At 34.8% G+C, this 22681-nt stretch overlaps 1 protein-coding gene and 1 long non-coding RNA gene across 3 annotated transcripts in view; one reads left to right on the top strand and one right to left on the bottom strand.

Annotated features, from left to right (window-relative positions):
* Positions 1-4999, top strand: part of TSBP1 (testis expressed basic protein 1) — a 96322-nt gene extending 91323 nt beyond the window's left edge. The window contains exon 29 of the mRNA XM_086705973.1: positions 3933-4999. Within this exon, the coding sequence (XP_086562099.1) occupies positions 3933-4765 (833 nt within the window). The 3' untranslated portion in view covers positions 4766-4999. The remainder of the gene's footprint in view (positions 1-3932) is intronic.
* Positions 1-22681, bottom strand: part of LOC147580866 (uncharacterized) — a 278927-nt gene that overhangs the window by 144055 nt on the left and 112191 nt on the right. The window lies entirely within an intron of this gene.

Here is a 22681-nt window from a genome sequence, read left to right as displayed (position 1 = left end):
AATCAATGTTGGGCTTTTAACTGTCTTCTAAATTCAGATTTCTTATTAGGATTGTGTAATGCCTCAGCTCTTCAAGACAATCATATGAAACAGAATAATAATTCTTAAAACTCTGTAAATATACCATCATAAGAAGCAAGTAAAACTTAAATTTAATAAGATACAGTTCAAGAATCTCAAACACTGTAAATACCGACAAACACAAAATATGCCTTTATATTTAGTCTTTCTTTTTCAGTTCACACTAGAAGGAGAGTGGGTTTGTGAGTGGCAGTGGGGAGTTGGAGGAGGTGAAGTTAAAAGGGACAATTGTTTTCTTTGGATTTATAGTACAAGAAACAATATGCATTCAAGCAATCATGACATATCTACATCCTTCATATGCCCTCCCCACATGGGGAAGGTGATAAGTGTATGTTTTCCTTACAAAACGAAAGAGGGCTTTGAGAAGGGATCATAGGCCAAGTCCCTCCCTGGAGGTGAATTCATTTTTAATGAATATGCTTTTTTTTTAATTGCCAGAACAAAAATCAGTTCAATCTTTTAAAATGCTTTCTTGTAAAAGATATATCCTTGTTGACAATATTTCAAACATATTCTTCTCAATTGATATTTTTAGCAAAAAGTGATTAAGGTTTAATTCATTGTTCAAAAAAGATTTAAGACAGAACAGTGCATCAAACTTCACCACCCTCTCAAGTTAAGTCTCTTTATTTCTCACCTCCACAATCAGCTAATTAAGTATATGATTTTTTTTTTTAATGCTAATTCATGGCCTGAGATCTATAATGAGTCATCTCCTTAGTGCTGAACAGATCTTTATGGTCTAGACAGCTCCCTGACAGCCAGTGGATTAAGAACCTAATAGGATTAGTTTTGTTGTTTCCTTTGTTGTACAGAAGCTTTTGATCTTGAGTTTAAATAAAAATAATAAATAAACATTAAGAAAATAAAAATAAAAAAATTTAATGTTTATTTATTTTTAAGAGAGAGAAAGACAGAGTGTGAGTGGGGGAGGGGCAGAGACAGAGGGAGACACACAATCTGATGCAGGCTCCAGGCCCTGAGCTGTCAGCATGGAGCCCGACACGGGGCTTGAACCCACAAACCGTGAGATCATGACCTGAGCTGAAGTTGGATGCTTAACCGACTGAGCCACCCAGGCGCCCCTAAAATAAAAGTTTTTTAAAAGAACCCAATAGGATTAGTTTCCTAATAAAGCCCATAGTCTAGTTGCTGCATTATTTTAAGTATTGCATAATTAGAATTATTACTATGATCGCTAATTCATCTTTCAGCTTTAACAAAAATTAATCCAGTTTAAAATCTTTAAGCAGCCTGAATACAATACAATGACCTCCAAGGTCTTGATTAAATCTTTCCCTTAAAATTAGAATTTTGCTGTACAGGTTACTATCTGCAGTAAATGGACTTTGAGCCAGGACTTACAAATATTTATACTATGGAGATTATGAGATCCAAAGGGAAAAAAAGATGTATGCACTATCTAAAAATTTAAAAGAAGGGAGAGAAGAACTTAGAATTTGGTGGACTAATGATTTGTGGCTTACTTCTGCAATGCTATTAAGTTCAAGATGGAAAATATACAGCAAAAACACTAAACCAAGGATATGAAGATACTATTAGAAATGACTAGAAGTACTTTTCAGTTTAGTGGGAAAAAGAATAAAATTCTTTAAAATCCTGTAAAATTAGGAAAAGTGTAGCTAGAATAGACATTGATTGTTTCATCAAACCCTAGAATATTTGCCTTTGATTAACAAAATCCATACAATTTAGGAGATAAAGTTTGCTTAAAATGAGTCTTGCAGTAATATACACAGTACGAAACGTGAAACAAATACTCCCAAGAGATGGTATAAAACTAAAAATATTCCCATATTTGAAAAAACCCAGCTTGTTTAGGAGTACATTCCACAGAATTTGTCAGGTTGGAAGCATCAGTGGAAACACATACTCTTCTCCACACCACACACCACACACCACACCTCCCCCCCTCAAAAATAAGTAGCCACTGGTGGTACTGTCAGGTATCAGAATATTTTGAACTCTTTCTCAGTACAAAAGTGCTTAGGATATATTACCACTGATTTTCATTAGTAAATTGGAAATGAGTTTGTCTAGAATAAAATGTCGGTACCCATAGCTTATTAAATAAGCACTAGGGAGGAAAAAATACACAAAAGGTTCAGAAAGCATTATTGCAAGATTCTTACTGTTTTATTTTGGTGCCAGAAGTTGAAAATATCAAACAGAAAGCACTAAACTGCAGCATCCCGTCGGATTTATAGTTACCTTATTACCTAATGTAAGAATGTCTCACTTTTTACAACTTGTTATTCAGTTGTGTGTCGATCAGTATTTCAGACGTCAAACCCTAAACATACCAAAAGGCTTTCTCTGTTAAAAAAAAAAAAAAAAAAAAAGACAATTTTTAAGTAAGAAATCTTCCGGTAATGCAATTTACATTCCACTAAAGTATTTGGTTGGAACTAAGAATGCCTTATCTTGATAGATCAGAGAGAGTTTTTGCCTGTATTATCTCATTTGGTAGTAGTAACAGCCAATACTTACTGCACTACCCACCATGTTCCATGCACTGTACTGAGTGCTTTACTTAGATAATATTATTTAATCCTCATAACACTTCGGTGAAGTAGCTACTACTATTGCTCCCATTTTGCAGATAAGAAAGTAAAGTTTGCCCAAGTTAGTTAGGTATGAAGCCAGGATTTGAAGCAGTCTGTCTGTAAAAGCCATGCTCCTTAAACATTTGTCTAGAATCTTTAAATTACTCTACAAAGTGGGCAGAGCAGTAAGTCTTTAGGGAGTAACTGATTACGTTAGGGAGTAGCCCAAATAAACCCAGCTGGCAAGAATACTAAACCCAAGTGTTCTGATTCAGCTTTTAAATTCAGTATCCTTTCTACTGCATTAAATATTTAAATAGGTTTTCTTAAGGCAAGGCATCCCATTGCTTCACAGCAAGAACCCACAGAATTCTTCTTAGTAGCATAGATAATTTTTTTTTCTTAATCCGGGGAACCAAATCACTAAAAAAAAGAAGAAAAAAAAAAAAGCAGAAGCTAACAAATTCAAGTTCATTAGATCTCACAGAAATTGAGAAACAGCAGAGCTAACTTACCTATACTTGGAAAAAGGGACCAGAAACTCGTGAGTTTGCAGGTGTCATAAGAAGCAGTCTAAAGTATCGGTTAAGACTGAACTCTGGAGTCTGACTCTTCAGGCTCAAATCCCAGCTCCACCACTTACTAACTCTATGACCATATTCACATTTGTTTAAGCTTTTTGTACCTCAAGTTTCTTCATCTGTAAAATGGGGATAATAAAATGCCCTATATGGTTGTTGTGAGGATTAAATGAGTTAATAGTTCATATAAAATGCTCAGAACACTGAGTGCCTGAAGTACGGTGAGCACCCAATAATTATCAGCTAGTACTATTATTACTTTTGAATAATGAGATATCCTTATACTCAATATGCAACGCATATTTAGAGGGTTTTTTCTATTTTAAGAAGCAATTATTGCTTATTTCCAAACTTTTTTCTACAAATAAATTCCATTTCTTTTCAGAATACATTCTCCTCTAGCTATTAAGCATTAATCATTAGCCATAATATACTGAACAAATGCCAGCCAGTTCATTTATAGTACATTTGAGCTCTTCTTTGATTAATATTCCAGTTTATTGAAGAGAGTCTGGAATATTACCAATACTTACACAATTTTAAGTGCAGAGTTCCACCATTTTCTACTTTCAGGAAATCTCAAGTTATCTCCGGTTTGTCATCTTTAAGACAAAAAATAAAGAAACGAATATCAGGGGGAAAGTAGGAATAAAGAGAAAGTACCTGATATCTGAAATGTGCACTTTTGTTGTGTGCTCAGTTATATTTCCAGGTTACACGGATGCACAGGTTGCAAAAAAATCAGATTTCAAGGCCCAGATTCTAAAAAATGAAGATACTACAAAGACTGAGAACAGCCAAGAAGAAAACAAGAAAACATTAAAGAAAATCTTATTTACAGATTCTGATGAATCCTTGACCTTAAGGCACAAAACAGAGTCAAAAAGCAAAGCAAAAGGCATTGAGTTGGAGGACGGTGAGATAGGTATGGAGGTTGAGAAAAAGGAAAGTGACACCAGGATGCTGGGAGAAGAAGACCAAATAAAGGGGCGTGACATAGGAATACCAATAGGAGAGGAAGCCCAGGTAAAGAGAAGTGAATCCAGAATACCACAAGAACAGGAAGCCCAAGTAAAGATGAATGACACTGGGACACCACAGGGACAGGGGTTTCAAATAAAGCAGAGTGAGTTAAGAACACAAGGAGGACAGGGATCTCAAGTAGAGAAGAGTGAGTCCAAAATACCACAAGAGCAGGAGTCTCAAGTAGAGAAGAGTGAGTCTGAAATACCACAAACACAGGGCTCCCAAATAGAGAAGAGTGACACCAGAATACCACAAAGACAGGAGTCCCAAGTAAAGAAGAGTGAGTCTAGAATCCCACAAGCACAAGGGTCCCAAGTAAAAAAAGAGAGTTCTGAGAATAAAGGAAAGCAGGACAAAGACAAAGGAGATGCAAGGAAGAAGAAAGATACAGGAGAAAATGATACTATGAAGAAAAGTGATGAAGGAAAGCACAAAGTTAAAGGAAAGAAAGAATTAGAAGTCAAGAGTAAAAAAACAGAAGGTTCAGTAAGGGGCAAAGTCAACTGATTACTATGATTCCCATCCTCCAAATACAAGTCATAACCCAGTTATTGCCTAAATGGATCATAATCACAGAATCCCTTTAATTTATACATCCACAGAGTGTCTACTGTAGTTCTTTCACCATTTTTAGTCCTCTCAGCCACAAATCTCAGCTTCCAATTGTTTGTTTTCTAAGTTGATAATTATGACTTAATCAAGAAAGACTGGATACTTTCTGAAATAAACATTTTGACTAAAGAAATGTATAATTTTCTTTGACAACTATTACATTAATTCAGCCTAACCAATCAACCAACCAGGGCTTCTCATAAAACATTTTTTTTAATTTTTTTTATTAACATTTATTTATTTTTGAGACAGAGAGAGACAGAGCATGAACAGGGGAGGGGCAGAGAGAGAGAGGGAGACACAGAATGTGAAACGGGCTCCAGGCTCTGAGCTGTCAGCACAGAGCCCGACGCGGGGCTCGAACTCACGGACTGTGAGATCATGACCTGAGCCGAAGTCGGACGCCCAACCGACTGAGCCACCCAGGCGCCCCAAAACATTTTGATTAAAGAAATGTATAATCTCCTTTGACAACTACTACATTAACTTAGTGATAGACTAACCAATCAATGCTCCTGATGGTAGGCTGAATGTTCATGAGCACTCTTCCAGCAGTAATGGGTACATAAAAATATAAGTCAAGCTCCTTTGCAATCAAGTAGGGTTTAACACACACAGTGATACAATATATGTATACATGACAATTTTTTAAAAGTAAAATCTGAGTGTCGAAATGTAGTTTAGATGCATAATATAATACAAATTAGCAACCTGTAGGAATGAGAAAATTAAGGGGATAACAGCTTCATGGAGAAAGGAATGGTGGTATATATGTCTCAAAAGATGTATAAGATGTTGCTACACTGAGTGAGGTAGGAAGAGTACAAAAAAGGCAAAGGAATTCAAAACTGCCACACCACACTCTAGGAGAAGTAGGCAATTATGTGACGTAGGCTCATGAGAAGCATTCTAGAGTACTATTTTGAAAAGGAGGGTTAGAGAAGATACTGAAGAATATGAAAAACAAACCAGGAATTTATATTTTACTCATCAGGCAACTGGAAGCCTTCTGGGGTATTTGGGAAGTACAGTTAGGTGAATAAGGTTGCATTACCAATGTGTTAATCTTGTGATTGCACAAAATACACTGAAGAGGAGCAACGCCATAGGTAGCAAATCTAGTAAAGAGGTGTTTGGAGTAATAAGTGATGGAAACAGAATAAATAGAAGGGGTAGATATGAACTGTTTTTTCAAAGAAGAAATCATTACCTCATGATGACTAACCAAATATGAGCAAGGAAAAGAAATAAAAACAACTGATGACTCCCTAACTCTTGAAACTGGACGAGAGAAAATCAATAACTAGGACCTAGTGTGTGGCACAGGGAGGGAAAAACAAATTGCTGAGTTTAAGGGAACAAAGTAACACTTGTCATTTGATAGGGGGTCTGAAGTCAATCCAGTAGAGATAATTTGAAGCCACAGAGCAAATGAGTTCCCCAAAAAAGAAAGTACAAAGCTAGCAAAAGCACAGGTCCAAGAACTGGGCCTGTTAGATATAATAGGTTGAAGAAAAAAATTAAGGTATGGGAAGATGTAAGGAATACCTGTAGAACAAATGTTCTGATAATTAAAGAAGATGAGAATTTAGAGAAAGGGTGTTTAAAGGATAGCCAAGATTTCAAGGAGAGAAAGGACAGAAAAAGACCACTGTGGCTGCTATCTGGAGGTGACTGATGAACTTCCAAAGAGAGGCAACCAGGGGAAGGAATGGAAGAAGGCAGAAAATAGAAACACAAGCAAGTAGCTGCAAGATAGGCCTTTCAATAAAACCAATTTTAGTCTGCTTTTTAAGTATTGTTTTTAGGAATTTCATCTTTATAGTACTCTATTCTGTGCTAGTTGGCCCATAGTCTGAATATTACATTGAGTTCTGTCAGAGGATGTGGATCAAGTACAGGGCCTTCAGGAGAGAAGGGCTATGATGCAAAGGGATTCAAATCCTTTCAAGTGAGCAGTTTTACCTAGTGCAGAAAACACAGAAGAACACAATGAGAATTATCTTCATATACTAGATTATGATTATAGATTAGATTAGAATTTTTGTATGGCTCCCAAGAAAATAAGGAAATAAGAATAGAAGAAATAAGAAATTAAGGAAATAAGAAAATAAGGAAAATAAGAGTAGAAGGATCCAAGTAACAGATCTGTATCTCAGTATAAGGGCAAGTGGGATGCCTAAAAGTGCTGGAGGGAGAGCTTAAGATTGCAATAATCACTGGGTGGAAATGCTGCAGAGGAGATTTTTAGGAATCAGCTGGGTAGTTGGAGCAGGTAATCTTTATGGTTCCTTTAAAATATAAGCCCATGGGGCGCCTGGGTGGCGCAGTCGGTTAAGCGTCCGACTTCATCCAGGTCACGATCTCGCGGTCCGTGAGTTTGAGCCCCGCGTCGGGCTCTGGGCTGATGGCTCAGAGCCTGGAGCCTGTTTCTGATTCTGTGTCTCCCTCTCTCTCTGCCCCTCGCCCGTTCATGCTCTGTCTCTCTCTGTCCTAAAAATAAATAAACGTTGAAAAAAAAAAATTTTTTTAAAATATAAGCCCATAATTCAAAGTATAAAATTCTTTTGGACTAACTAGATGTCTTCCAATGAACCTTTCACACTAATCTAATATGCTAGGATTCTTTAAAGAGGTTTCCTCCTCTCTCTCTCTCTCTCTCTCTCTCTCTCTCTCACACACACACACACACACACACACACAAAGAGAAATCAGACTTTAGTCCCTGCTGCCCAAAGTATAAAACATTTCATAAATATACCTAACCACAAGCTAAAGAAAGCAGTTCCATAACTTCTAGCACAATCCAAACCACTACATGGATCTCTACTGTGTGCCCAGAGTCCTGCCACAGGTCTAGAAGCCTAAGTCAATTTTAGAAGTCACAAAACCCTGAGGCCTTTGATGGACCACATAGATTTAGCAAAACTGAACTGAAAAAAAAAAGGAGGGGAGAGACGGGAGGACAAATATGAACATGAGATTTTTATATTGTAAATTACTTCTATGTCTCTGGAATATACACATTACAGATTTTATCAGTATTAGTTGACATATCTCTTACATATATTATACTGTTACCAGGGGAAAATGTGACCAGAAGGCTTTTCATATAGTTGAAAATATTTAGGTTTTCATGATCCTATATAATTTTCTACAGCTCTCTCTGGTCCATCTGGCAGCAAGCCATTAGGTTTTAGAGTTATAACAAAAGCAGCTTTTCTCAGATTTCTGCTAAAAAGCACAGATCCTATCAAGGCAACTACTGAAAAGCAGTAAGACTTTAGCGAACATGCTTAGCTGACTGCATATCTGAATGTATACCCCACTGAACAAAGGATTCAGAAGACATGGATCCATTGAATCCTCCCTGTATCTTCTCCATAACATCTAACTTGCAGTCAAAACATTTTCATTCCCAAGTCTTGAAGGCAAATAAGTCACATAATAGGAAACACCAACTATGATAACCATATATGCTATTCTCTAAAGGCCACCAAAAAGCAGGTCAGTTAAAAACAATTGCTAAATTTCCCTTAAAGAAACAGGCATGGAAATCTTAAAGGATCCCAGAAAAAGGAAGGGGAGCTATCAAAACAACACCATGTTTACCAAAATAATGCAAATACTAGGAAAATGAATAAATATATGCAATTTTCAGAAATTTGAATATAAAGATAGTCAAGTGGGACTTAAAAAAATCAACAGTTGGGGCGCCTGGGTGGCGCAGTCGGTTAAGCGTCCGACTTCAGCCAGGTCACGATCTCGCGGTCCGTGAGTTCGAGCCCCGCGTCAGGCTCTGGGCTGATGGCTCAGAGCCTGGAGCCTGTTTCCGACTCTGTGTCTCCCTTTCTCTCTCTGCCCCTCCCCCGTTCATGCTCTGTCTCTCTCTGTCCCAAAAATAAATAAACGTTGAAAAAAAAATTAAAAAAAAAAAATCAACAGTAAATTTTGTTTCACACATAAGCTAATATAAACATCACCTCCCCTGTTCACAGATGCCCTGTTTAGATCTTAAAAGTTCTCATCACAAGGAAAAAAATCTTTAACTATCTGAGATGACAGATGTTAACTAAACTTATTCTTGTGATCATTTCACAATATGTACATATATCATTAGGTTGTACATCTTAAAAGTACATAACGTTGTATGACAGTTACATCTCCACAAAACTGGGGGGAGGGCAAAGGAATCAAGTCTTACACCTCAAATATGTGCAGTTTTTATTGTCAGTTTTACCTGAATAAAGACAGAAAGAAAAAAGAATGAATGGAAGTCTTACCATAAGTCATTTTATGTGTGGGAAAAAGCATATGAAAAGCAGGAAAATGACTTTAGAGATAACAAAGCTGAATAAGAAATGCCAAGATAGGGGTGCCTGGGTGGCTGAGTCCATTGGGTGTCCAACTCTTGATTTCGGCTCATGTTCGTGGGAGCAAGCCTTTGGTTAGGCTCTGCACTAACAACATGGAGCCTGCCTAGGATTCTCTCTCCCTCTCTCTCTCCCCCACTCCCCTGCTCACACATGCTTTCTCTCAAAATAAAACAAACATTTAAAAACACCATAAAACTAGTCATAATTATATTTAATTACACTTAAATACATTTAATTATATTTATTTTGACCTATTCATATATTTACTAATCTATTTGCTCACTATTTCTCCTTGTATCTTAATCCTTGCTTTGTGGATTGATTTCCTTCTTCTAGACATGCATCCTTTATGTTTTTTATCCAGGTCTATGAATAATAAACTCCTTGGACTTTTTATGAAAAATTTTTCAACTTCACTTTCATTATCAAATAATATCTTTGCTGACTAAGGAATTCTGGGTTGGCAATTTATTTTCTCTAAGCTAATTGAAGTTACTATCCATTGTCTTTTGGCCTTTGTTTTTGCTCTTTACAAGTCCTCTAAATACCCAATTTGGAAGTTACTTTGGCATTTTCTGACTGCTGACACTTAGAATTTTCTCTTTGTTTCGGTGTTCCAGTTTCACTACTATGTATGTAGTACATCCTCATTATTCCTGCTTTGAAATTACTCATCTGAAACCTTCAGAGTCATGTCTTTTATCAATTTTGAAAAATTCTTGGACATCATCTCTTTGAACTTTTGTTTTCCTCCATGCTTTCTACATTCTCCTTCTGGAACCCATATTAAATGGATTTTGGACCTTCTCATTCAAATCTCTTTCTGTTAACCTTGCTCTCATATTTCAAAACTCTCTCCGTAATGAAATATAGGTCCTTTCCTCAGGTCTGCCTTCCAGTTCATTATTTTTCTCTTCAGTATCTATGTTCTGAACAGCTCATTGAGTTTTTAGTCACTTAGTAACATTTATCATTTCTAGAAGTCCCATTTAATCCTCCTAATGGTTTATCCGTGTGTGTGTCTTGGACTTTTTTATGGTTTTTATTCTCTTAATTCTCTTCATGATTGTGCTATAGTAAATATTGGTAAACTTTTTCTGTAAATGGTTAGATAATAAATAATTTTCAGCTTTGCAAGCCGTACACTATCTCAACCACTAAACTCTATAGTTATAATGCAAACGTAGCTATAGGTAACATATAAACCACTGGGCATGGCTGGATTTTGCCTGTGGTGGGCTGCATTTGACCCATGGGCCAGAGTTTGCCAACTCTTACTCTATTATCTCAAATTCATAAGTACTGATCATCCTTTCCAATCCTAGTTTGCTGTCAGCAACTTTGTCAAATGCTATTTCTACATCCTATTGAGTACCATAAAAATTTCCTTTTATTTTGTTGATATTAAGAATTATGTTGATTGATATGATTTTTAAATGTCACACCAACTTTGTATGACTGGCTCATAGTGTAATAAACTCTTCATGTATTGCTGGATTCAAAAATATTTTATTAAGGAATTTTCCATCTACGTTCATAAAGGGATATTGGTCTAGTTTACTTCTCTTATAATTAGTCTTTCTTTGGTGTTGGTAATGTTGACCTAGTAAAATTAGTAGGAAGATGTTCAGTCTTCTATTTTCTGATAAAGTTTTTATAGAATTGGTATTATTTCTTCTTCAAATATTTAACAGAATTCATAGTGAATCTATGTGGATCCAAAGTTTTCTTTGTTGGAAGGGAATGTTTTCAGTTGGGAATGCAATTTGAATCAGGACTACAGAAATACTCAAATTTGTGTCTTTCAAGGGACACGTCCATTTCATTTTAGTTGTCAGGTTTATTGGCCTAAAGTTATTCATAATACCTCCCTATCTAAAGGATCTGTAGTGACTGCCCTTTTTCACTCCTGATATTGGTAACTGTGTCGTGTCTTTTCTCAATAATCTAACTCTAGAGGTTTACCAATTGAATTAATATTTTTAAATAGCTTTTGATTACATTAGTTTTGTTTCATTAATTTCTGCTCTTTTGTTAGTCCTTCTTTCTGCCTATTTTGGGTTTATTTACTAGTTTCATAAATTTGCTAGTTTCATAAATTTAAATCATTGGTTTTGACTTTATTCTTTGCTAAAGTAAAAAGTTAAGGTTATAAATGTCCCTCAACACTGCTTTAGCTGCATACCAAATATTTTGATATGTTGTATTTTCATTTCTATTTAAAATATTTTTTAATTTCTCTTTATTAATTTATTTTTAATTTCTTCTTTAACTTATGGGTTCCCAGTATTTGGGTTTTTTTTTTTCCCAGATATATTTCTGTTATTGATTACTAACTTAAAACTGTTGTTACATTTACAACATACACACAATTTCAGTCTTCTTAAATTTACCGAGACTTGTTTTATGGCCAATCTTATATAGTCAATCTTAGTGAATGCACTTAGTGAATCTTAGTGTTAAGTGGATTTTCTATAAATGTCAATTAGGACTCAGTTGACTGATAACATTGTTCTTCTATATCCTTACTAATTTTCTGCCTATTTATCAATTAATGTTAGAGGAGTGATGAAATACCCCATCTAAAATTTTAATTTGTTTATTTCTCCCTTTGATTTGTTAGTTTTGGATATACACACATCTGGTATTGGTGTCTCTTCTTGATTTTTACCACTTTATCACTAGAAATTGTCCCTGTTTAACTCTGGTAATATTCCTTGTTGTGATTTCTACTTTGTTTGATATTAATGTAGCTACTCCAACTTTCTTATGATTAGTTTTTTCATGGTGTATCTTTTTCTGTCATTTTAATCTGTCTGTATCTTTATAATAAAGGATTATTTTCCTTAATGAGCATATAGTTGGTCTTACTTTTTTTTTAACCGACAGTCTCTGTCTTTCAAATGGAGTGTTTATGCCATTCGTATATGATGTGATTATTGATATGCTGGGATCATGTCTACCATTTCAGTATTTGCTTTCTATTTACCCATCTGTTCTTTGGGCCTTTGTCCTCTTTTCCTGCTTCACTCCAGATTAATTGGGTACTGTTCAATTTTTTTCCTCTTTGTGCTTGTATTGCATATTATCTATTGTAATGTCTTCAAGTTCACTGACCTTTTCTGTTGTTCTGCCTAATTGCTATTAATCCTACCCATTACTTTTTACCTTATATATATACTTTTTTATCACTAAAAGTTGCATCGGGTTTTTTTTAACTTTTAATTTCTCTCCTCACAATGTTCGCATTTTTCTTTAAATAATATATAATAGATGTTTTAATGTCTTTTTTGCTTACTTTCTTTGTTTCATTAAAATCCATGTTGCCTGTTGTCCAATGACTGATAACACTGATTTATTTTGTTCAGTTGACTAGTTGTTTACTGTGGAAAAGAAAATCCAATCTGTTACTCCATCAGGGCTCAAAGCAGAAATCTTTCATTATCATTTTTATATGCATTTCTGTGACTGCTACATTTTCATGTTTATTAGCTGTTTGGATAGGCTCTTTTAAAAATGGTTCAAGCATCTTGGCCATTATTAGTGGGCTGTCTCTTTTACTTACTAACGGTGAATATTGTTCATATAGCTAATTAAGTATCTTATTTCATTTATATGTGATGTATGTGTTTTCTCCAACTCTCTGGCTTACTTTTTCAATCATTTAATGATTTCCTTTGATAAGTGCAAATTCTTCATTATAACATGATCCCTATCTTTTCTTATTATTAATGTTTTTTGTGTACTATTCAAGAAAGATTTTCCTACCCTTAGTCCATGAAGATCTGCTCATACACTATTTTCAAGAAGCTGTATTGTCTTATCTTCAATACATTTAGATCTATAATCCAACTAGAATTTTTTTTTCTCCCAGATATCCAGTTAACCCAACATCATTTGAAAAGACTTTTCTAACCCATAGTTCTGTATTGCACCATTTGTTATAAATCAATTGTGGGTCTACTGCAGGGCTTTTCTGTTCCATTGATAAATAATTTTTTATCTTTGCACCAGCATCACACTTTTTTTACAGTTCCATACATTACTCAGTGCTCAAAATGTACTCTTAATCCCCTTCACTTATTTCACCCATCCCCCCCACCCACCTTCCCTTGGGTAACCATCAGACTGTTCTCTAAAGTTAAGAATCCATTCTTCGATTGGTCTGTTTTTCTTCCTTTGTTCGTTTGTTCCGTTTTTTGAATTCCACATACAAGTGAGATCATATATTTTTCTTTCTCTGACTGGCTTATTTCACTTACCATTATACCCTCTAAATCCATCCATGTTGTTGCAAATGGCAAGAGCTCATTATTTTATATAGCTGAATAATATTCCATTATGTGTGTGTCTATACATATATACATATATATATATATATATCACATATACACATGTATACATATACATATATGATACATACATATAATTATATAATTAATATATAATTATATATATATATATATATATATATATATATATATATACACACACACACACACACAATCACATCTTCTTTGTCCATTCATCTATTGAAAGACACTTGGGCTCCTTCTATAATTTGACTACTGTAAAGAATCCTGCTATAAACATAGGGATGCATGTATCCCTCTGAATAGTGTTTTTGTACTTTTCAGTAAATACCCAGTAATGCAATTACTGTTCTATTTTAATTTTTTGAGGAACGTTCATACTGTCTTCCACAGTGGTTGTACCGGTTAGCATTCCCACTAACAGTGCAAAAAGTTTCTTTTTCTCCATATCATCTCCAGCACTTGTTTCTGGTATTTTTTTATTTTAGCCATTCTGACAGGTGTGAGGTGATAATCCATTGTGGTTTTGATTTGTATTTCCCTGGTGATGAGTGATATTGAGCATCTGTTCATGTGTCTGTTTGCCATCTGTGTTTCTTCTGCCCATTTTTTAATTGGATTATTTGTTTTTTAAGAGTTTAGTATAAGTTCTTTATAGATTTTGGACAGTAACACTTTATCAAATATGTCATTTGCAAACATCTCCCATTCTGTGGGTTGCCTTTTAGTTTTGTTGATTGTTTCCTTTGTTGTGCAGAAGCTTTTTAACTTGAGGAGGTCCCAATGGTTTATTTTTGCTTTTGTTTCCCTTGCCACAGGAGACATTTCTAGAAAGACGTTGTGGCCGATGTCAGAGAAGTTACTGCCTGTGCCTTCTTCAGGGATTTTTATGGTTTCAGGTCTCACATTTAGGTCTTTAATCCATTTCTAGTTTATTTTTGTGTATGGTATGTGAGAGTAGTCTAGTTTCATTCTTTTGCAACACCACTTGTTGAAAACTGTCTTTTCCCCATTGTATATTCTTGTATCCTTTGTCAAAGGTTAACTGACCATATAATTGTGGGTTTATTTCTAGATTTTCTATTCTGTTCCATTGATCTATTTGTCAATTTTTGTGTCAGTACCTTACTGTTTTGATTACTACAGCTTTACAATAGAACTTGAAGTCCAGAATTGTGATATCTCCAGTTTTGTTTTTCTTTTTTCAAGATTGCTTTGGCTATTTGTGGTCTTTTGTGCTTCCATACAAATTTTAGGATTGTATATTCTAGTTCTGTGGAAAATGCTGTTGATATTTTGATAGTGATTGCATTAAATATGTAGATTGTTTTGGGTAGTATAGACATTTTAACAAGATTTGTTCTTCCAATCCATGAGCATGCAATGTCTTTCCATTTCTTTGTATCACCTTCCATTTTTTCATCAGTGTTTTATAGTTTTCAGAGTACAAGTCTTTCACCTCTTTGGTTCACTTTATTCGTAACATACACTGTCTTAATTACTGCAATATAGTATCTTAATAACTGGTAGAATAGGTTCTTTTATATTTTTGTTTCTCTTGAATATTGTCTTAGACTTGACATTTCTGTATTTCTTTTAAAATTCTTTTTTTTAATTCCAGTTAACATACAGTGTAATATTAGTTTCAAGTGTACAATATACTAATTCAACACTTCCATATGATGCCTGGTGCTCATCACAGCAAGTGCACTCCTTAATCACCATCATTTATTTTACCCATCCCTCAACCTACCTCCCCTCTGGTAACCATCAGTTTATTCTCTATAGTTAAGAGTCTGTTTTTTGGTTTGCCTTTTAGAATCTTTTAGAAACTTTCTAAATCTCTCTCACATACATACACCCCAAAAAAGAAAAAGAAAGAAAAAACCCGCATGAATTTGTTTGGAATTGCATTGAATCTATAGTTAATTTGGGGATAACTTACAACTTTATGAGTCTTCCAATCCAATAATAAGATTTTTCTTTCCATGTATCAGTCTTCTTGATTTTTTCTGAATACAGTTTTATAGTTTCCTGTGTCAAGGTCTTGCATATCTTTCATATGATATAAAGATAATGATATCTTTTTAAAATTCCATTTATTTTTTTGTTTTTTAATGTATAAAATAAAACTGAATTTTTATAATGACTTTATATCCGGCAATTCTGGTAACTTAATCTATTATTCTTGTAATTAGTCCATATTATTATGGATGTTCTATGCTCACATCCAGGTCATCTGCAAATACTGAATTTCATTTCTTCTTTTGGAGTTGCAATGTTTAGCATTTTATTTCTTTTTATTGTTTTCTTGCAATGGCTAAGAACTCTATGTTGAATAGAAGTTGCAATGGCAAGCTTCATCTTCCTGTTACTAATCTCAGAGGTAAAGCTGTCAAAACTTTAGTCAGAACTATTGTATTTGCTATAGGTGTTCCAGCCTTGCTTCTCTTCTGTTTCAAGTTTTCTAAGAGTTTGAATTATGAATAAATTTGATGTTTATCAAATGTTTTTTCTACATCTACTGAGTTGATCACATGATTATTCTTTATTCCAGTATGGTCATGAACTACAGCAACTGAGCCTCTAGAATGCTAAACTAAATCTCGCATTTCTGAAATAAACCAAACCTGGTCATGATGGCGTATACGTGAAAAGGAGGACTGGATTTACTTTACTAATAATTTGTTTAGGATTTTTACATTTTCATGAGAAATATTCACTGGTATCTTTGCTTTTTAAAAACGTCCCTGTTAGGTTTTGGTATCAAGGATATGCTGGCTTCATAAAATGGATGGGGAGTTATTTCTTTTTTTCTATTACGTGGAAGAGTTCTCCCTTAAACATTTCGTTGATTCACTAGTGCAACCACCTGATTGTGGAGTTTTTTTATGAGATTTTGAATGAAGTTTCAATTGCTTTCAATCTTGTAGGGTTACTCAGACTTTGCATTTCTTACGTCATTTCTTCTTTTTACCTTTGATCTTCCCCACTGTATGTTTGTTTTCTATTTAATTAATTTCTGCTCTTTACTACTCCTTTACTCCTACTTGCTTTCATTCAATTTTACTTTTTTTTTAATTTCTTGAGTTGAATGTTGATACCATTGATTTTTAGCCAATTTTCTTTTCTAATATTTGCATTTAAAGTTCTAAATGGAATTTAAGGCTTTAACTGGACCCCAACGCTTTGAATAATAGTATTTTCAATATATTTCATTAAAAGATATATCTGCTTCCATTCTAGTTTTTATTTAACCTATAGATATTTTTTAAATGTAATTCTTGGGGCACAGTTGGTTAAGCATCTGACTTCAGTTCAGGTCATCATCTCATCAGGACTGATCTCACAGTCCATGAGTTCAATCCCTGCAACATGCTCTGTACTGACAGCTCAGGGCCTGGAGCCTGAAGCCTACTTCAGATTCTCTCTCCCTCTCTCTCTGCTCCTCCCCCACTCACACTCTGTCTCTCTCAAAAATAAAAATAAAACATTAAAAAAAATTTTTAAATAAAATGTACTTAATTTCTAAATATACAGGAATTTTCTAATTATCTTTCTTTTTATTAAGTTATAGCTTAATTCCACTGTGGGAAAGAAAACATTTAATTTTACTTCTAATGTACTTCATTAAAAAAGTGTATTCTTGATGGGTATAGTACTATATACATATCAAATAACAACTTTTTAACTATATTGTTCACATTACCTATAGCAAACTAAATTTTTTCCTGCTTCTATGTTTTAATGAGGTATAATCATCCATTCTGCTTGCTGATTATATGTCAGTCAATTTATACTTTATTTAAAGCGATGTGATTTCACACATACAAATTTAGACTTGTTATATAATCTTCATAAAATGATTATTTTATCATTACATCTAGTAATATTTTCTGACTTAACATCTACTTTGTAGGAAATTAACATAATTATTCCAGCTTCCTTTTGAATAGTGTTTGCATTAATTCTTTTTGATTCTTTTACTTACACCTTTTCTGTATTTTTGTTTTAGATGTGTCCCTTATAATACAGGGTACATTTCTAATCTAATCTAAGAACCATATTTTAAATGAAACATTTAGTCTATTTAAACTTAATGTTATCATAGATATACTGGGATTTAAATATATTCTACTATTTGCTTTCTATTTTTACTCTAGACATCCTTTTAGACTTCTACATTAGCAGTTTATGCATTACTTTACCATTCTTCTAATACTCACCTTAAAAGGTGCATGAAGCATCCCTGACTCAATCCACTTACATACAAATTAGAACATTTACTTCTTCTATATAATGTAAGGACATTAGAACCTTTTGACTTCTTTGATTTCATCTTAAATGCTACTTTTGTTATGGATTTTAATTCTATACAAACTAACTCTCACAAGATTTTATTGTTTCATAAGTCAGTATTTATTTAGATAGACCCACAAATTTACCCGCCCATTCCTTTTCAGTCTTCCTTATATCTGCTAGTGTATATAGAGTAATAATATTCTTTCTGCCGGAAGAATATCTTTCAGGCTTTCCTCTGGTGAAGAACTATTTGTGACAAGTTCCCCTTCTCCTTTATTCTCAATCTGAGAATATCTTCATTTCACCTCCATTTTTGTAGAATATTGTTACTGGGTACAGAATTCCTGATGGGCAATTATTTCCCAAATTCAATTTTATAGAAGTAACTCCTTTTTTGCAGTACATTGCATTGGTTTGCTAAACTGCATAATTTCAAAACAAAGTAAATGGGCACATGTTTTAAGTATAAATACAACTCTCACAGTAATCATACAACTTACATGATAAGAGCTGAAGTTAATGGATACACAGTACAGAGTAGCCTACTATTCACATGAGCACTGATCAATATATTATATCAAGGAATTAAAATTTGACAATTTCATTAAATAAAGGTTGAAGAAGAAAACATCCACAATTCATTGGTCTAAACTATTTCCTCTTTCCCATCCTGAAAACTTTATTACAGTAGGCAGTTTCTAATATTTATTTCATAGAGCACATAAAAATACTACACTCATTGACAATCACTATGCCATAAAAGTTACGACAGAACCTGCTTATGCTGGTTGTCTGTGTACAAAGTGGAAAATCATTGTTCTTACACTTTCCTAATGACAAGAATTGGGAGCAATCTGTCACAGCAAGATGCGCGGGATCAAGGATACTCTCCCAGGACCACAAACAAGTGGAAAAGAACAGCCTTTCCCAATGGGCCTCATAGATTTTCACATGATGAGCTCCCTCAAAGAACCAAGTAATCCTGATATTCTCCCCAGGCCACAAGAAAAGTCCCCACTTCTAGTACCAATACCTCATCTCTACCATAGCATCAAAGGAAAGTTGTCCCTACTCTTTCTCCCTGAAGATCTCTATAGAACCAGCAGCTTCAAATAGATCCTCCAGGCATTATCAGCTGGCCTGCCTGTGGCTGTCATATTGCTTCAGAAAGTAAACTGAGAATGGGAAGTCGTGATGTACACATCACTACATGTCACCATCCTCTTTATCAAATATGATAAATATTTACTAAATATTGCTGACGAGCAATAGAAAAGAGCCCACTAATTATAACCTAGCACATCAAGTCCCTTAGAATGAAGTAGGTATCATGCCTAGGGAACAATGACCCATGCTAAGACTACCAAGCAATTGAAAATGAACACCCTATGCGTCCTACATTTGTTTTTGTTTGTTTGTTTGTTTGTTTGTTTTTCTGGCTAAACAAATAAGTAACTGGCGGTCTTAAATCCCTTGAATTTAATTCCTTAAATTCTTTAATTTCCAAAGTTCCTGTTCTTAATTCTTCTCCCCAGATAAGCAGGCCCACGAAGTTAAGAAGGTATAGATTTTCTTTTGGATAAAACAGTGTTTTAAATAATGGCCACTCCAGAGAATAAGACATAGGAAGAAGAGGCTCCATGGTAGTGTGAGGTCTCACTTAAGACATCCATAAGCAGGGGATGTGATATGATGTAGGGGGAAGAACTGAATTTAAAATCAACACACTTGTTTGTTGTCTGACTCTTGACCTTTAGGTTAATTACCTGGGAATGTCAGTTAACCTCTCTGGGGTTAATTTTCTAGTCTGTAAAATCTAAAGTATCTGTATTAGAAAACAGATGATTGTTACTCCTGTTTATACTTTTATTCGTTTTCTCAAAAAATTAGATTTAAAAAAAATAACAGGATTCCCATAATAAATAGAAGATGTCATTATCTGGGCATGGAACAAAGGGGAATGTTTTGGTCCATTTTATAAGCAAGAAAAGAGTGAAACTACTAACACCCTGTGTAGGATTGTGGCATCCTGGAGCCAATTTCCCAGCCAGAGTGACAACAGAGGAGGAAGAGCGACAGAGCCCATGCAAGTGATTGTGTCTATACCCTTGGCCTTTCCACAAAGATCTTCCACACTGACAAGCAGGCCTGACATGGGTGACTAAACAATAACAATAACAACAACAAATAGAATACAAAAACGAACAAATTAGCCATTGGCCTCATCAGGGGCACAAGCAACCTAAGGAAACAAAGGAGGTTATTCCTCAGTATAACTAAAGAAACTAAGCAAAATTTATAATGCAAACACTGAAATTCCTTGATTTGACTCTCGAGGATATGACAGTCCTTTCTTCTACAACTTCATAGTGATGAACCAGTTATCAGGCACCCAGAGAATGGATAGCCCCTTGATAAACTAGCACTTTCTGGTTTCTACAAAAATTATGGTGAATCTGGATTTCTCTGAACTTTCCTAATTAGGAATTTGTGAGAATTCTGATGGACTGGGAAGCTCTCCACTTTTGTATTTTCTACAAAGAAAGGATTTTGTTTTGGAAACAAAGCCTGTTTTAAAGTATAATTTTCTCGCATATATTCAACAAATATTAATTTATATCTACTATGCCAAGTTGTTAACATTATTCTGTGTTAGGAACTTAGAAGTCATTTGAGAATAAAGAAACACACACACATAACCATAAATTCATTGTAACCAACCAATAATCTAATTTCATCACATCTCTTTATTAAAGCAAATAACCTATGGAGAACAATCAGACTACACTTGATTATTAAACAAGTTCTATTCATCACATATATTTTAAAAAATAGAAAGTCCCTTTTCTTTACAAATCATATGGAGCATTCAACCCTTGCCTTATTCAAAGAAACCAACTCTTAACAAATTAGTAATCCAAATTATATATTATCACACAGTATTGATGCCAGATATAATGCCAATAGCACTATGGTACCAATTTGAAATGTGTTCAAATCTGGAAAGGAGAACAGCAAATCAAAGATTTTCTAACCAAAGTTAAGACTCATAAATATTAACTATGGTTTCTGATTCTCTCACCCTGCTTTAATTCAATATTATTAGGATGATTTGCTGTCACTGACAATCTCACATCAGATGCCCCACATGAATTGTCATAGACTCTAAGTCTAAAGTTCTCTCTTGGCCAGTAAGATAGCGGACGCAGGATTAAAAGCGAGAGATGGCTAATGTCCAGGAAAAGGCAAGAGCTCCGAATAAGGGTCCTTGCCCCGTTTTTATTAGGATCAGAAGGCTTACAAACATGGTGATGGACATGTACAAAGAGACAATGAAACTGTGAACATTAACTCATGGACGTGAGGGTAAGGGGTCTTGAAGATATTCAGGGTTAGGGGTTTGGGTTAATACAAAACAAAATCCTGGTGCCAGGCAGCCAGGCAGAAGGTTGTTTACAGCAGATAAGAGGCACCCTCTCTGCTTATCTTAGCTAACCTAGGGGATGAGACAGATAGGACACGTGACCTCAGGGTTAACAAGGCACCTTTCTTTTGTTAATCATCTCTGCTCCGGGAAGCTTCACTTGCTGCCCAGCGGTCTATAGCCCTATTTACCTGTTTACCTAACTTGGTCCTTCCCTCCTGTGAAAGCAGCTTTCTGCTGCAGTACTAAATGGGAGTACAAAAATACCTAATCTTGGTTATTTCATATACCTATGTTCTATATTGGGGTCTTTGTCCCACCATCTTATACTGGGGTTTCTGCCCTGCCTTCTCTATACGTACTTACCTAATCTTGCTTACCCAAACTTGGGTGTGAGCATCGTATGGCTTTGTAATTCTTTATGCCTTGTTAACCCATTGGTGTAAGCCGGGGAATTTCTAAGCTTATTCCCCACAATGAATGAGTGGGAATTGTTCCATATGCAATAAAATCTATGTAAATTTTCCTGTTCAATATTATAGTAAAAATAATAAACACCAGGAAAAGCTGCCCTAAATCTTTTCTGGATGGAGAAATAGCAAACTTACACAAGCTTACACTTACTTACACATACATATATATCCTACAGGCACACATACATATGTATATACATGTACATAATTTTACATGTTGCTTGTAGGAATAAAACCTCAAGATTACGAATACTGCCTTTCAACAACAAACATTCAGTCTAGGTGGGGGGGCAACTGGGCAGTGAGTATGAGAGACAAAATAAGAACAGGGAGAAGAGGTGGAAGTGGAAATACAACATACGTAGTGTTTGCACACCTCAGAGGCTGGATTCGAATCCTAATTTCTTCTTAAAGAGAATTACAGGCTTGAAAAAAAATCATAGACAAGAAAAACAACTTTATACCCAAGGCAAACAATGGTCATTTATGTTTGTAGGTGTTGGGGGGGGGGGGGGGGCGCGGGAAGCCCAGGACCTATTAACAATTCTTTATCTCCTTAACATCTCTATTTTTCTTTGTCCAAGAGAGGAACAGAAGGCAGTATTAATGACTATGGATATTATCAAAATCTTGATGTTCCTATATTCCATTCTCTTTTTCCTCCTGCCCAATAGTTAGCATGCCACTGTCATAGGCTTATTACTAGCAACGGGCAGGAGCATTTAAGAAGAATGATCAACAAAATCTATTTTTCTACTATATATATGTAATTGATGTGAACTGCCTAAGAAATAGGGGAAATGTAAAAATATGATGAAAATGTGAACATGCAAGATTTGCATGTTCTAAAGCCTTATACCTATAATGAAAAGTTTCAATGAAGGCACAGAAACATAGATGTTACTCCCCTCAATCTACCACAC

This window comes from Puma concolor, chromosome B2 (genome assembly GCF_028749965.1).
Source record: "Puma concolor isolate L17-30 chromosome B2, mPumCon1.1.hap2, whole genome shotgun sequence".
Lineage (NCBI taxonomy): Eukaryota > Metazoa > Chordata > Mammalia > Carnivora > Felidae > Puma > Puma concolor.
Note: the sequence above shows the minus strand (reverse complement) of the source record. Positions and strands in the feature narration are given on the sequence as shown.